Source organism: Hemiscyllium ocellatum, chromosome 19 (genome assembly GCF_020745735.1).
Source record: "Hemiscyllium ocellatum isolate sHemOce1 chromosome 19, sHemOce1.pat.X.cur, whole genome shotgun sequence".
NCBI lineage: Eukaryota > Metazoa > Chordata > Chondrichthyes > Orectolobiformes > Hemiscylliidae > Hemiscyllium > Hemiscyllium ocellatum.
In genome coordinates, this window is record NC_083419.1 from 39800080 (window position 1) to 39817222 (window position 17143).

Here is a 17143-nt window from a genome sequence, read left to right on the forward strand (position 1 = left end):
CTATAACTCTTTACTCCCTTACTGGTCAAGAATATACCTGAGCCTTGCATATACTTAGCTGGTAATCTACAGTTGCAATCTCTGGATTACTTCTAGTGCCACATGATAACAGAATATAGGAACAGGAAGGTAGATTAGACAAATGCATGGCAAAAGAGATCAGCTTTAGATTCTTGGGACAGCTTCTGGTGTAGCTGGGACCTGAACAAATTTGCACCGGAGATGAAATAGGTCCAGCATTCTTGCTGAGAGGTTTTAAACTAACTTGGTAGGAGTATGGGACATAGAATAGATGTAAAGTCAGGAGCAAGATCCAATCAGATAGAGAAGGATTGCTAAAACAGCTCATTTGGTGGAGAAGGCATGGCAGCAGGATAAGGCACGTGGGCGGTCCAGAAAGCTAAATTGTATCTATTTTAGTGCAAGGAGCCTGGTTGATAAGGCAGATGAACTTAGTGTTGATCAGCACTTGAAATATATTATTGCAGTCACAGAGGAATGAAGGAGGGATGGGATGAGCTCAACTTTCCAGGGTGTAAAAGTTTCAGACATGATAGTAAAGGAAGTACATGTGGGGGTCATTGCTTTATTGATAATGGAAATAACTACTGCAATATTGAGGGAGGACTCCTGGAAGGGTTTTCAAATGAGGCCATTTGGGTAGAGCTTAGAAATAAAAAGTGGAAATTACCTTAGAATTATACAGACCTCCCAACAATTAGAAGTAGAGGGGCAAGTATGTAGGCAAATCACAGAAAGGCGTGAGAGATAGACTTATAATTGGAGAGGATTTAAACGTTGCTTACATTAACAGGCATTGCCTTAGTGTGAAAGAATTAGATGGGGTGGATTTTTTTAAAGTGCATCTAGGAGTTTTTTGTGCCAGTACACAGATAGCCCCACAAGAAATGGGGCAGTGCTAGACTTAATCACGGAGTGAAGCAAGCCATGGGGTTGAAGATTAAGTGGGTGAGCATTTTTCAGATAGTGACCATAATGCTGTAAAAGTTTTAAAGTCATTATGGAAAGAGATAAAGACAGTGCAGAAGTTAATTGTCTACATTGGGGGGGGAGGCTGATTTCATTATCATTGCCAAATCTTGTCTAAAGGGAATCGAACTGAACTGAAGGGAATTTATATTTGCCAGGAATTGGTGTTGGAGAGACTGTTAGGTCTGAAGGTTGATAAGTCCCGGGGCCTGATGGTCTATATCCCAGGGAACTGAAGGAGGTGACTCGAGAAATCATGGATGCGGTGGTGATTATTTTCCAGAGTTCAATAGATTCGGGATCAATTCCTGCAGATTGGAGGGTGGCTAATGTTATACCACTTTTTAAAGAAAGGTGGGAGAGAGAGAGAAAGCAGGAAATGATAGATCAGTTAGTCTGACCTCAGTGGTGGGAAAGATGCTGGAGTCTATTATAAAGGATGAAATTACAACTCATCTGGATAGTAGTAACAGGATAGGTCAGAGTCAGCATGGATTTATGAAGGGGAAATCATGCTTGACTAATGTTCTGGAATTTTTTGAGGATGTAACTCTGAAGATGGACGAGGGAGATCCAGTAGATGTAGTGTACCTGGACTTTCAGGAAGCTTTTGATAAAGTACAACGTAGGTGGTTAGTGAGCAAAATTAGGGTGCATGGTATTGGGGGCAAACTACTAACTTGGATTGAAAGTTGGTTGGCTGATAGGAAACAAAGAGCAGTGATAAACGACTCCATTTCAGAATGGTAGGCAGTGACCAGTGGGGTACTGCAGGATCAGTTCTGGGTCTGCAGCTTTTTACAATATGTTAGTGATATAGATGATGGTATTAGTAATAACATTAGCAAATTTGCTGATGATACTAAGCTGGGTGGCGGGGGTGAAATGTGAGAAGGATGTTAGAAGATTACAGGGTGACTTGGACAAGTTAGGTGAGTGGTCAGATGTATAGCAGATGCAGTTTAATGTGGATAAATGTATGGTTATCCACTTCGGTGGCAAGAACAGGAAGGCAGATTATTAACTAAATGCAATCAATTTAGGTAAAGGGGTAGTATAGAGAGATCTGGGTGTTCTTGTACACCAGTCAATGAAAGTAAGCATGCAGGTACAGCAGGTAGTGAAGGTGGCTAATAGCATACTGGCCTTCATAACAAGAGGGATTGAGTATAGAAGCAAAGAGGTTAAACAGGAGATTCAGAATCTTCTCAGTTAAGGGACTGATTCTAAGCTGGCTTGTCACAGCCATTACACTGTGCACATGGAAATAAAGGGTGACTTGGTGATGGGATATTGGCCAAGAAGAAAAAAAAATAGAAGCAAAGAGGTTCTTCTGCAGCTGTACAGGGCCCTGGTGAGACCACACCTGGAGTACTGTGTGCAGTTCTGGTCTCCAAATTTGAGGAAAGACATTCTGGCTATTGAGGGAGTGCAGCGTAGGTTCACGAGGTCCATTCCTGGAATGGCAGGATTACCTTACACTGAAAGACTGGAGCGACTGGGCTTGTACACCCTTGAGTTTAGAAGACGGAGAGGGGATCTGATTGAGACATACAAGATCATTAAAGGATTGGACACTGTGGAGGCAGGAAACATATTTCCGCTGATGGGTGAGTGCTGAACCAGAGGACACAGCTCAAAAATATGGGGTAGACCATTTAGGACAGAGAGGAGGAGAAACCTCTTCACCCAGAGAGTGGTGGCTGTGTGGAATGCTCTGCCCCAAAGGGCAGTGGAGGCCCAGTCTCTGCATTCATTTAAGAAAGAGTTGGATAGAGCTCTCAAGGATAGTGGAATCGAGGGTTATGGAGATAAGGCAGGAACAGGATACTGATCATCCTTATCAGCCATGATCATATTTAATGGTGGTGCAGGCTCGAAGGGATGAATGGCCTACTCCTGCACCTATTGTCTAAATATCAACAAGTGACTGCTCCAAGTCTAAAAGTCTAGATTTTGAAAGTGGATGTCTTTTTAAAAGAAATATAGTCAGAGTTCAGGGCTAGTGTGTTCCTCGAAGAGTGACGGGCAAGGACAGTAAGTTCAGGGAACACTGGATGTCAAGGGATATCAAGACTAAGAAAGAAGCTTATGTTAGGCACAGTACATTAAAAACAGGGGAGGCCTTCAAAAGCTTCAGGTGAAGGAATCCTTTGGAAGCAGTGATCATAATGTGATTGAATTTACTCTGCAATTTGAGACGGTGAAGATAGAATCGGAGGAAGTAACAATATGAAGACAGAGAAGCAGTGAATGTAATATATTTGGATTTTCAGAAAGAACTTGATCAAGGTACCAGACAAGGTTACTTAATAGCCCATTGTTTGAAATAGTACATAGAAGATTGGCGAACTAGCAGAAGACAAAGTTAGAAAAAAAGGGGGGGAACTTTCAGGATGGTACCATGTGGATGTACCAGGATGGATAGTGATGTGCCAGGGGATCAGCACATGGGCCACAATTATATACATAATGACTTAGATGAGGAAATGGAGTATATGCAAATTTTTGACAAAATAAGTAGGAAAGCAAATGGTGAGTATGGCACAAAAAGGCCTATATAAAGATGCAGACCATAGAATGGAAACAGGCCTTTTGACCCAACCAGCCTTCTGGAGTGACCCAGCCAGACCCATTTCCCTCTGACTAACGCACTTAACCTACACATCACTGAACACCATAGACAAATTAGTATTGCCAATTCACCTAACCTGCACATCTTTAGATTAAAATAGTTGAGTGGGCAAAAACTTAGATTGAATATAACGTGGGGAAAATGTGAGGTTGTGCACTTTGGCAAGGAGAAGGGAGCAGAACATTACTTAAAGTGGAAGATGACTACAAAAAGCTATGGAGACAGCATTTGGGACTGCTTGTCCATGAATCACAAAAAGCCGACATTCAAGTTCAGCAGTTAAAAGGCAAACAAAAAAGTGGCTTTCATTTCAAAAGGAACGGAGGATGTAGGAGGGATTTTGCGAAAGCTATATAAAGTAAGCTTTAGACCAGTTGGAATACTGGACAGTTTTGAGCTCCTTATCGAAGGGGTTGAGTACACTGGACCTGTACGTGTTGAAATGTAGAAAAATAGGAGACTAACTTATTGAAACATACAAAATTTTATGGGCTTGACAGGTAGGTGTAAAAAAGGTAGTTTCCTCTTGAGAGAGTCTGGAGGTAAAGGGCATAATCATAGAATAAAAAGAAAGAGTTAAACATTTAAAACAGGTAAGGTGGAATTTCTTCTGACACTTGTGAATCTGTGGAATTCACCATCACAGAGAGCTATTGATGCTGTGTCACTAAGTATATTCAAGGCCAAGATAAACAGATAAGTCAGGTAATCAATGGTTATAGGAAATTGGAGGATTATTAGATCAGCCACGATCTTATTGAATGAGTACAGGCATGAATAGCCTCCTTCTGCTCCTACATCTTGTTATTAATGGTAAATAAACACAGTATTATAACCCAAAAGGTGATGCAGAGTCAGGAATGCAGTCTTTTGTGAGACATTAGACCCAAATCTCATCTGCTGTTTCAGAAGCAGGTGAAAGATTTCATGGTATTATGCAAGAGCAAGCAAAAAAAGTTCTTCTCTTGGTCAACATATATCATTTGATGTCTACCATCAAAACACATCTGTTAGGTTCTCTCTGCTGAGACAGACTTCGCAGAAACTGACTGAAAATATACATTAAACTACCTCACTGGCTATGATGTGCGTTGGCAATTTGCAAAGTTGTGAAAGGCATAAGACAGTTTACTCAGCTAAATTTCACATTTCCCCTTGTGCGCTCAGGCAATTTTGTTTAATTGAGGAAATAACCCTAAAAAAATTAACTGCATGTATTTAAAAGCCACACTGCTGAGATTACTTGACAATTTGAAAATGTGTATGCACAATTTTTGATTGCTGTTGGCACCATCGACTTGATTGGATACATTGCATCACTGAGGCAAGTTTAAAACTCATACGTTAATAGAAAGCTCAAAAAACAATGGAAACAAAGCAGATTACACACATCTTTATTTTATTAAAACAGATTTCTCAAGTCACTGATTATGCAACAGGAATAGTGATAGTTCACTCAATCCAATTGTTATCATGATCATCCTTAGAATTGTAATTTTTAATAAAACTTTCACAAATCATTGTGGTTTACATGATAATCAATACCCAAAAGTCAAAAAGGGAAACAAAACTTTGGAAGGTGTCTTCAAATCAGTGAGGCACTGCAACTGCCAAAATCTTCAAATTTCAGAACTGATGTGTTAGGTTTAGAGTACTGTTTGAGGGTAACACAAGAATAACCTTTTGCTGAAAAACTTTTCGGTACAATCATTTAAAAGAACATCTGCGTCACACTGTCCACAACGTATGAAAACAAGTTCGAGAAAAAGGTGACTCAGTAAGATGGACATGTGTAGTATAACTGTAATATGATCTGCTTCAAGAATTGCAGCAATTTATTATTGTGTTGAACTATCCCTAGAGAGATGTAGAGTCAGTCCATTGTACGCTGTGCAAGAGCTCGGATATTTACGTTAACCAAGATGTCTGTAACTGTACAAAAACATGCTACAAACTTGTCTGTTTAGTCAGAATTAAAAGATGCACTCGGAAGCAGAAAGAATTAAGAAAAAGAAACGAGATGGTGCAGCACAAGGCCACGGTAAAGCACGACAATCGTCACTTGAGAAGTTCTTTCATTTCAGGGCTTTCAGCAACTTCCAAATAGCTCATTCCATCAGGGCACTTCCCCGTTTTATTTGCACCCTGTGGGTTGGAAAAAGACAATTAGAAACCAACTGGAGATAGAGGAGATTCATATAAGACCTAAATATTGGCTCCTGTCCAAATTAAAAAAAGTGAATAGAACCATCATCTGAAAATGATACCCATGATAAACAAAGTAGTAACAGACTTTAAAATGGGTCTGATCTAGCAACAGCAAGCTTGCAGATTATTAAACCCATCCTTGCCATTGTGTGGTTGCCTCGAGTAAGGAAAGTTGGTTCAAGGAATAATCACTGATCAGTTTGAGGTTCAACCAATAAAACCTTAATAAAACAATTTTAAAGTAGATCATTTAACAGTTGGATCATTTCCAAGCATATCCATACTGACCAATGTAATTTTGGTACAAAATTAACGTGGAATGGTTTTTAGGCAAACTTTCCTATAGTATGTTGGAGGTGATAGTAGCTTAACTAGAGTAATGCAGCCGTGCTGTGAGAGAATGAGCGAGAGTGTTTTTAGGATGGTGATAACTGGGTGGGGGGAAAGAGAGGGGGCTTGGGGCAGTGTGGGTTAACCTTGGGTAATTCCCTAAGAGACCAGCACAGAGGGTTCCACATGGACGTTGTACAAAAACAGGAATTATACAAACAAGTGTCTGCTTTTGGAAATCCTGCACCATATGTCTAACAAGTTAAAATCTGGCTTGGTCCAACAACATTTTTAAATGAATGTACATAAAATGCTTGATTGTACGTACATACTGAGGAGAATAAAGCCACATGATGTCAATGTTTTAAACAAAAGAAAATTAGAACAGTAGGACAAACCTTATTTCAATTTTAGATTCTAACATCCAGAATTAACCCAAGATTAATACAGGTAACTGCCAGTGAACAGCCCATAGCACATCAAATAGCAAATGCAGTTATCTAGAAACCCTTGAGATCTTAGAGGTTTTGTGACCCAGTGTCATCAGAACAAAGGATTCTAACTGTTTGCTTTTGATGATCTGGCCTTGAAACCCCTTGCAAAGTCTCTCAGTCATGGGCTGCTTCAACTATTGCTCATATTCTAGTGTTCATCTCCTTTCTTCAGACTATGCTCCTCTCGATTCTGAGGACTGAACACTAGCATTACACAAATGCTGAATTTCCAGCTAGCCATGCCAGTGTCGGAACAAATTACTACAGAATCCACCATCTGCACTGAAAACAGCAAATGCTGGAGATCACAGCAGGTCAGGCAGCATTCAGAGAGAGAGAGAGCAAGCTCAGAGCTCTGAAGAATCATCTAGACTCGAAATGTTAGCTTGCTCTCTTCCTATGGAACGCTACCTAACCTGCTGTGATCTCCAGCATTTGTTTTTAGTAATGTCAGTTTCTTCTGGTAGATCATCTTGCATACATTCCACAAATTCCTTTCAATGGTATCTGCTACTAGCCTGATTTTCCCAGTCTATCTGCATATTGAAGTCCCCCATGATGATTGTAATAGTGTCTGACACTATTTTCTCTCTACATCCTAACTACTGCTAAGAGACCAGCACTTATTGCGCATTCCTAGTTAGCCTTGAGAAGGTGGTGGTGAGCTACCTTCTTGAACTGCTGCAATCCACTTGCTGTGGGTTGACTTTCAATGGCCCGAGAGAGGAAGTTTCAGGATTTTAAGCCAGTGCCAGTGAAGGAATAGCAATACATTTCCAAGTCAGGATGGCAAATGGCTCAGAGGAGAACAAGAAGGTGGTGGTCTACCCGTATATCTGCTGTCCTTTTCCATCCAAATTGAAGTGGTCATGGGTTGGGAAGGTTTGTCCAAAAATCTTCGGTGAATTTCTGCAGGACATCCTTTAGATAGTACATACTGCTTCAACTGAGCGACTGGGGGTGGAAGGAGTGGATGCAGTGCCAATCAAGCAGGCAGTTTTCTCATGGAGAGTGTAAAAGCTTTAATGATGGTGGGGCTGCACTCATCCAGGAAAGTATATTTCACCACTCTCCTGACTTGTACCTTGTAGATGGTGGACAGGATTAGGGGAGATAGAAGGTGAATTACTTGTTATAGTATTCATAGCCTCTGAGCAACTCTCATAGCCATTGTATTAATACGATCAGTTGATTTTCTGATCAATGATCACTCCCAGGATGTTGGTATTGGGGGCTTCAGTAATGACAATATCATTGAATGTCAAGGGGCAACAGTTAGATTAGTTCTTGCTGGCAAGAATGTTGGCACAAATGTTACTTGCCACTTGTCAGCCCAAGACTGGATATTGTCCATATCTGGTTGCATTTGGAGACTGATTGCTTCAGGGTCTGAATCATCGCAAATGGTGCTGAATGTTGGCAAATATCCCCACTTAACCTTATGATGGAGGGAAGGTCATTGATAAATTAGCTGAAAATGGTTGAACTTAAGACATTACTCTAGGAACTCTTGCAGAGATGTCCTGGAGCTGAGATGACCAACCTCCAACAACCATCATCTTACGTATCAGATAGGAGTGCAAGCACTGGACAGTTTGGCCCAGATACCTATTGATTTCTATTTGCTAGGGCTCCTTGATACCACACTGTCGAATGTAGCCTTGAAATCAAGGGCCATCACTTTCACCTCGCCTTTGGAATTTAGCTCTTTTGCCCATGTTTGAACCAAGTCCGTAAGGTGGTCAGGAACAGAGTGGCCCTGGTGGAACCTAAACTGGGTGTCACTGAGCAGGTGCTGCTTGGTAGCACTGTTCATGACATCTTCCATCACTTTACAGATGATAGAGAATAAGCTGTTGGGGCAGTAATTGGCCAGGTTGGATTTGTCCTTTTTAAAAAAAAAACGTACAGGACACATTTGGACAATTTTCCACACCTACATTGGGCAGATGCCAGTGTTGCAACAGCTTGGCTAGGGAAGCAGCAAGTTTGAGCACAAGTTTTCAGTACTATTGCCGGAATGTTGTCAGGGCCCATAGCCTTTGCAATATTTCTAACAGTGCCCCTAACTGTTTCTTGATCTGTGGAGTAAATCGAATTGGCTCAACACTGGTATCTGTAATACTGGGGATCGCTGGAGAAGACAGATGGATTATCCACTTGGCACTTCTGGCGTGAAGATTGCTGTGAAAGCTTCAGCATTATCTTTTGCACTGATGTGCTAGGCTCTTTCTTCATTGAGGATAGGGATATTTGAAGAGTATCCTCCTCTAGTGATTTGTTTAAGCATCCAACACCATACGTGACTGGATGTAGCAGGACTGCAGAGATTAGATCTGATCTACTGGTTGTGGGATTGCTTAGCTCTGTCAATTGCTTGCTGCTTATGCTGTTTGGCATGCAAGTAGTGTTTGCTGGCTTCACCAGGATGACACCTCATTTTCAGGCATGCCCTCCGGAACTCTCCATTGAGCCAGGGTTGATTGTGTGGTTTGATGGTAATGGTGGTATGGGGGATATGCTGGGCCATGAGGTTACTGATTGTGCTGGAGTTCAATTCTGATGCTGCTGATGATCCACAGTGCCTCATGAATGCCCAGTTGAGTTTCTAGATCTGTTTGAAGTCTGTCCCATTTAGCACAGCAATAGTGCAGACAACACAAATGTATTTCTCAATATGAAGGCAGGACTTTATATCTGCAAGGACTAACAGGTGGTCAATTCTACCAATACTGTCAAGACAGATGCATCAACAGCTGGCAGATTGGTAAAGATGAAATCAAGTACATTTTTTCCCCTTGTGAGGTATGCAATAAGTGGTGAAGGAACCAACCTAGCAGCTGTCTTCTTTAGGACCCAACCAGCGCAATCATTTGTACTGCTGCCGAGCCACTTTTGGTGGTGAACACTGAAATCCCTCAGAGTATATTTTGTGCTCTTGCCATCCATAGTACTTTTTAGGTGTTGTTCAACATGGGAGTACAGAGTCATCAGCTGAGGGAGGATGGCAAACAGCAGGAATTTTCCTTGCCCATGTTTAACCTGAAGCCACGAGACATCATGGAGTCCAGAATCAATGTTGAGGACTCCCAGAGCAACTCCCTCCCGACTGCATACCACTGTGCTGCCACCTTGCTGGGGCTGTCCTGCCAGTGGAGTAGGATGTATCCAAGAGTAGTGATGTGGTGGTGGTCTCTGGGACATCTGCAAGGTATAATTCTGTTGGTACGCCTACATCAGGCTGTTGCTCGACTCATCTGAGACACAGCTCTCCTCCACCACCACCACCCCCACCTCCCCCTCGCCCCCACCTCCCTCCAACCAAACGTTAGTGAGGGGGATTTTGCAGGGTTTGCGTCTTTGCGTCTTTTCTGGTGCCTAGGTCAATGCTAGATGATCCTTTCACGTTCATTTCTTTGAGACTGGTACAACTGAATGGCTTCAGAGGGCAACTGAAAGTTGGGTCTGGTGTCACATGCAGGCCAGACTGGAAAAGGATGGCAGATTTCCTTCTCTGAAGGGCATTCGTGTACCAGGTGGGTTTTTCTTACAATTGTCAATGGTTTCACAATCATTAAAACCTTAATCCCAGATTCTATTGAATTCAAATTCCATGATCTGCTGTGGCAGGATTTGAACCTGAGTCCCTATATCATTAACTGGGTTGCTGGATTAATAATCTAGTGATAATACTACTAGGCCATCACCTTCTCTTTCCTTTGCAGTTCCACAATTCTACCCACAATCCATACCTTCTGGTCCTGTATCATTTCTTACTAAGGCGGCAACCTTTTCCCCCTCGCCTCTGCCTGACCTTTCGATGGGATATGTATCCCTAGATATTTAGTTCCCAACCACATCTGTGATAGATTGAGATTGTGGAGTACTTGATTTAACTTGTTATTTGATTTGAGCATAGGAGACTGCTAAATAACATATCAGCCCATGGAATTAAAGGCAAGATACCATATAGATAGAGACTTGATGGATTGGTAGAAGGCAGAGAACCTCAGGAGAAAGGAGAGGCAAATCATCCACTCAAGACTTTTGGCTGAAGACGAATTCAAATTCTTCAGCCCTGAAGCACTGAGCTCTCCCATCAATGAGGAAGGCAGCATTTTATAGAGCGTTCTGCTCTTTTAGTTATTTAAGTGTCATCCACTACCTTATCTATGATTTGAAAACAAAGATGAGGTTGAGTAAATACTTCCCTCTATGATTCCCAAACTACCTGCTGCACACCCAATCTAGTGGCCATGGGTTTTTTAGGACTGAGCCAACTTGCTGTTGAGTTACTCTTAGTACACAGGTTCCACATCCACGTACCATCAGAATCCAATTTAAGTTTACAAAACATTTTCTACAAAACAGCACCAAACAATAGAAGCATTGGGAGTAAAAATGGGTAATCTCTATATGGTACACAAAGAGCAGAAATTTGATGTTCAATCAATTGTTATTTTTAAGATACTATTAATGCATTTGATTGCCCCATACCCCTTAGGGTTTTGTCAAAGACAACTATATGGAACTTAATCACAGATCAGATATGGATAATAGGACATGGAGTGGATGCTTCCTCTTGTGGGGTATTCTGAGACAAGGGGTAGCAAATTTAAAAACAGTTGAGGAGAAACTACCCCATCCAAAGGGCTATGAATCTGTGGAATTTGCTACCCTAAAGTGTGCGAACGCAGATACAGTGAGTAAATTCAAGGAGGAGTTAGACAGATTTTTAATTGATAATGGGTTGAAGGGTCATTGAGAGAGTAGCAGATCAATCATGATTGAATGGTGGAGCAAACTTGATGGGACGAATGGCCTAATTCTGCTCATTTATCTGATGAACTTATCAAACATGATATGACTGAAAGACAAAAAGTCTTGAAGAGCTAATTGGTTAATTGCTGTTCCGAATATCATGCCTTTGTTGCATAACTAGACAAATGTTGCTTTTACGAAGTGATGATGCACTTACATCAAACTCTTCCTAATGCCTCCTCAGTAATTATGACTTTTGCCTAATTAATCCATATGATAATATGTTACAGTCAGCTATGGCTCAGTTGATAGCACTTGTACCTGAGTCACAATACAAAAGTACTTCATTGTCTAGAAAGTGCTTTGAGATATCGGATGGTTGCGAAAGGCACCATATAAATGAAGGGACTTTTTTTAAATGCAAAAAATGCTGAAGAAACTAGGGTGGTTCTGGTTGCATTTATGGGCACAGGAAAAATAAAGTTTTAAATTTCGTATAATTTTTCTTCAAGGGGTCAGAGGTCAAACTAGCCTCAAAACATTAACTGTTTTTATCTGTCCACAGATGCTGCTGGGCCTGCTGACTTTTTCCCCAAGTGTTCTGTGGCCGTTTCATATTTCCAGCATCTGCAACATTTCACTTTAATTCAAACGTTTTAATACTTAATTTCTCTTTGTAAATGATCTTGGTTTATTCTACCTACTGCTCTGCAATGGTGGACCTTTAACCCATCAGGCACAGCCAGTTCAATCCCATCCCTTATCGGCCATAATTACCTCATGCAAACGGCATCTCAACTTTGTATAATTTGGATTTTTAGAATGAGAAGTTAATTACATTCCTCAAATCCAATCAGAATTGATCAATTATTACACAAATGACTCAAGAAAATAAACTTAGATGTATGGCTCGATGCACAATGAATGGAATGACTGATCTATAATTTATCCGTCCCCTTGCACTAGTTGGTTCTGTATTGAGCGAGAACGCCCAAGAAACTTGTCTAAAAAGTTAAACTGTAACAGGAAACAGATAGCAGATCAATAAAAGACATATCTTGGTTCCATCTACTATGGAAGACACAAATGTTCTAAAGTGGTTGGGAACAGATCTGAGGGAGAGGGATCGATGAAAAATCAGCATGAAGAAAATGGGTTTGAGAAAAAAATTGAAGGGAACAAAGGCTGATAAATCCCACCCAATAATCTACATCTTAGACTGTTTAAGGAAGTGGCCCTAGAAATAGTGGATGCATTGGTGGCCATCTTTCAACATTGTATACATTTGAACAGATCCTATGGATTGGAGGGTAGCAAATGTAACCTATTTATATATAAAAAACAGGACATTACAGACCTCTTAATTTGACATAGGGTGGAAAAAACTAGAATTCACTCTATAGATTCAGTATTAGAATCTTTGGAAAACAGTGACAGGATCAGACAGCCAGCATGGATTGGTAAGGGTGCAATGAGATAAGAGTGCCCTTGTACATCAGCCTCTGAAAGTAAACATGCATGTGCAGCAGGTAGTAAAGGTAGAAAATGGGATGATAGTCTTTATGGAGTGTTCAAATTCCAGAGCAGGGATATTTTGCTGCAATTGCACCGGGCCTGGGGGAGGCCATGCCTGGTGTATTGTGTACAGCTTTGGTCTCCTTAAGTGTATGCTCTGGCTACTGAAGAGTACCAAGATTTACCAAACAGATTCCTAGAATGGCAGGACTGACATGTGAAGAGAGAAACTGGATCGGGTAGGACCGTATTCACTAGAGTTCAGAAGAATGAATTCAGGGAATCTCAGAAGCCTACAAAATTGCAATAGGGCTGGGGAGGGTAAACACAGGAAGGACATTCCGGATAACTGGCAAGTGTAGAACCATGAGTCACAGTTTAAAGATAAGGGGTGAGCCATTTAGTTCTGAGAAGAGGAAAACTATCTTCACCTAGAGAGAGTGTTGAGCCTATGAGATTCTCTGCCACAGAAAGCAGTTAAAGCCAATTAATTGTTTAAAATTGTGTAGAATGGGGGAAATAGACTTGAAGGGCCACATGGCCTAATCCTGTACTTGTTTCTATGGAAGTTTTAATAGAAATGAAAATAGTGCTGGAAATATTTAGCAAGCCTGAAATTAATCTGAAAAGTTAACTTTCTTTGCAGATTTACCTTTTTTCCATTTCTGCTGTAATTTCAGATATCTAGCATCTGTAATATTCAAATTAAACTTTGACATTAAAAATTTAAACTAAAAATCTCACTGTTTTCATTAGTGCTTTATTATGGGCTAGAGACCACTTGGTGGTGCTCTGCCAAAAAACAAGTTGACTTGTGGATCAATTTCTGTACAACTATTCAACAACTCATAAGAATGTAATATACAGAAAGCAGGCAACTGACTCTAGGTGTAGCTATCAATTATTAGATAGTCAATCTTAGACCTCAAAAGTAAGGGTTGAAAAAGGAAGTAGAAACAAGAAAATACAAGTAGGTAAACTCAAAAACAAAGGTGGCATTGCGACAGTGAATCCTCATACATGTCAACCAAAGCTGTAAGAAAAATAAATCAGCTACAGTGTTTGCCTTTAGGATGTAAATGGACTGCACTAAAACACAATTTGAAAAAGATAGCCAATATAAAATGGATCTTGATGGAAAAGCGTAATTATCAAAATGGAACACAAATCTGAGATGACAGTTGAAATCAGCGGAGACTCATACAGAATATCTTCTCCCTATTATATACATATCCAACATTTATTTTACAAGAGTTGTAAAAATTAGGAATAAGTATAGTACTCCAGAATGTATACCTTTCAGTCCTTTATAAGAAATAAGATTTGCCAACTACAAATCTGGTCTTTAACACTGAGCCCAATTAAAATACAGAATGCTCAAAAGGTAACTGATTTAATGTTTTGAATGAATTTGTCACAAATATCAATAATGCAGCAAGCTTTATAAAAGCCTAATGCACCTGAACAGCCACAAATCAGTTTAGTTCCAGCAATATATGCATAACTAAAAATAAGCAGATCAATAACCTGCTGCCCTAATGTCCTCAAGATTGGCACGTAATGCTATGGTGACAGCTGCCAGATGGTCAACATACTCCACTTTATCAGACAGACACTGATATATGAGGCTTGAAGTTGCTGTCTGGAGTGGGAATAATAGTTATCACAAAACAACTTTGCCAATAGATTGAGTGCTTCCATCTAGCTGTCATGGCTTTAAGCACATTCAGAATATTGATCACAACACCAAAATAGTTTCTTGCACATGTATGTTAAAAAAAAAACTTGCATCCCTATTGAACTTTAGGACAATCTTAAAACATTTAAATGTAGTCTAGGTTGTAAGTTATGGGACATGGAAGTCTATACAAACAAAAAAAAACTCAAGACAATCTAACCACTTCGTGATATTCAATGCCATTACCACTGAATCCCTGTTTATCCTGGGGGTTATCATTGACTGGAAAGTGATTAGATTAGATTAGATTAGACTTACAGTGTGGAAACAGGCCCTTCGGCCCAACAAGTCCACACCGACCCGCCGAAGCGCAACCCACCCATACCCCTACATTTACCCCTTACCTAACACTACGGGCAATTTAGCTTGGCCAATTCACCTGACCCGCACATCTTTGTGACTGTGGGAGGAAACCGGAGCACCCGGAGGAAACCCACGCAGACACGGGGAGAACGTGCAAACTCCACACAGTCAGTCGCCTGAGTCGGGAATTGAACCCGGGTCTACAGGCGCTGTGAGGCAGCAGTGCTAACCACTGTGCCACCGTGCCGCCCACAATTGATCTAGACCAATTATATAAACACTGAGGTACCAGAGCCAGTCAGAAGCTAGGGCTTCTGCAGCAAGTAACTCTCCCCGATTCCTCAAAAGCTGTCCAATACTTAAAAGACAAGTCAGTATCACGGCATACTCTTTTTGTCAGGATGACTAAGGATCCAGGACAAGATCCAGGACAAAGCAGTCCACTTGACTGGCATATCAAACACTACCTTAAAGATTTACTGTCCACAACCAATGCAGAGTGGGAGAAGAGTGTACTAGCTGCAAGATGCAATTCTGTAAATCAATACCACTCCTTCCAAACCCATATTCATTCACCGTTGCTATGTTCAAATCCTGGAGCTCCCTTCTTAACATCGCAATGAGTTATCTATCAATCATGGACTGTAGCAGTGAAAGGAAGCTCATCACCTTCAGGAAGGTAAGGATGGGTAATAAATGCATGGCCCATTAACAAGTAAAAGCAACTCTTATGAATAGCTTATCCTCAACAGGACACAGCATATCATTAATCTTTCTTTCCTCCTTATTCAGGCTATTCCATTTCACATCCCATTGTCCAAAGATTGCAATATGACCTGTATTGTAAATTCAAACTAACATCAGTCACCATATAAAAATAAAAACTTAGGTACCACTTTCATTGTTAATAGTAATGGGCCAAGCGCAGGTAGGTAGAACTAGTTTAGTTTGGGATTATGGTCAGCATGGTTGGACTAAAGGGTCTGTTGCTGTGCTGTTTGACACTATGGCCGACTCTATTAAGTCCAATGTGGTTTAGAAGAGGTAGGTGAATGTGTATGGTGGGAGGAGACCCAATTTATGGCAAGGCAAGTAAACATTACAGTCCAAGAGTTTGGAGTTGTGGGAGTCTCTTCTAATAATAAGACTTCCTGTACAAATATACACAATGTAAAAATATTAATTGCAAAATGTCAGTGCAAAAGCAAGGTAAGTGAAATGCATTAGATGGTAGATTTTGGCTACATTTTATAAAAGTAATAATCCCAAAAACAATCAGAAGCAAGGGCAACTTATCAAAGAACAGCAATGCAAAAGGTCTGCAAACAGCCTAAAATGATAATCAGTTTCTTCTTTCATTGTTAGAACTGCTAACAATGTACAAATATTCTAGATAAATAGTACTGCAGTGCTGAAAGGATTATGGACTGAAGAAAACCTCAAGCTCACTGTTGCAATGCTGGCTGCTTACAGTTCTGAGTCACCCAATTTGCTTCAGGGTGTACATACTCCCAACAGTATCATTAGAGCAAAGCTATTAAAGTAAAATTGCAATTTAACTACAAAGCAATCCTTAAAGTCCTGCATAAACAAGAGATTATACTTTTTTCTTTAAGACATGGTCCAATAATCAGAACTTGAGAGGGGTACATAATGGGGAATATGAAGTGAATTGGCAGCTTGGGATTTAAAATTCTAACACTTCTCAGTATGGTATCTTACCTGTTCTGAATGAAAACTCAACGCAAGGTGCCAATATTTTCATAAGGAATAGGAGTAGACTTGCTCTGCTATTCATTAAGACCATAACTGATTTGTTTGTAGCCTTAACTCCACATTAAATTTTAATAAAACCTCTCATGGAATGTGGTGTCACTAGCTGGGCCAGCATTTATTGCCCATCCCTACGTGATGACGATATGCCTTTTGGAACTGCTGCAACCCACATGCTGTAGGTTGGCTAACAATGCTCTTAATGCTAGTAACAAACACTACACATTGGACAAACAGGCAGAAAACAAGCCATCGGGATACATGAACACTAACTATCCACAAAACAACATACAGTCTCTCACTAGTATCCTTACATAAAGATAAGGACACCACTTTGACTGGGACAACACATCCATCTTAGACAAGCCAGAGAATTCATGAGAATTCCTAGAAGCA

At 40.6% G+C, this 17143-nt stretch overlaps 1 protein-coding gene across 1 annotated transcript in view; it reads right to left on the reverse strand.

Moving 5' to 3' along the window:
* Positions 1 to 5003: 5003 nt before the first annotated feature.
* Positions 5004 to 17143, reverse strand: part of mtpn (myotrophin) — a 64310-nt gene continuing 52170 nt past the window's right edge. The window contains exon 4 of the mRNA XM_060839380.1: positions 5004 to 5770. Within this exon, the coding sequence (XP_060695363.1) occupies positions 5684 to 5770 (87 nt within the window). The 3' untranslated portion in view covers positions 5004 to 5683. The remainder of the gene's footprint in view (positions 5771 to 17143) is intronic.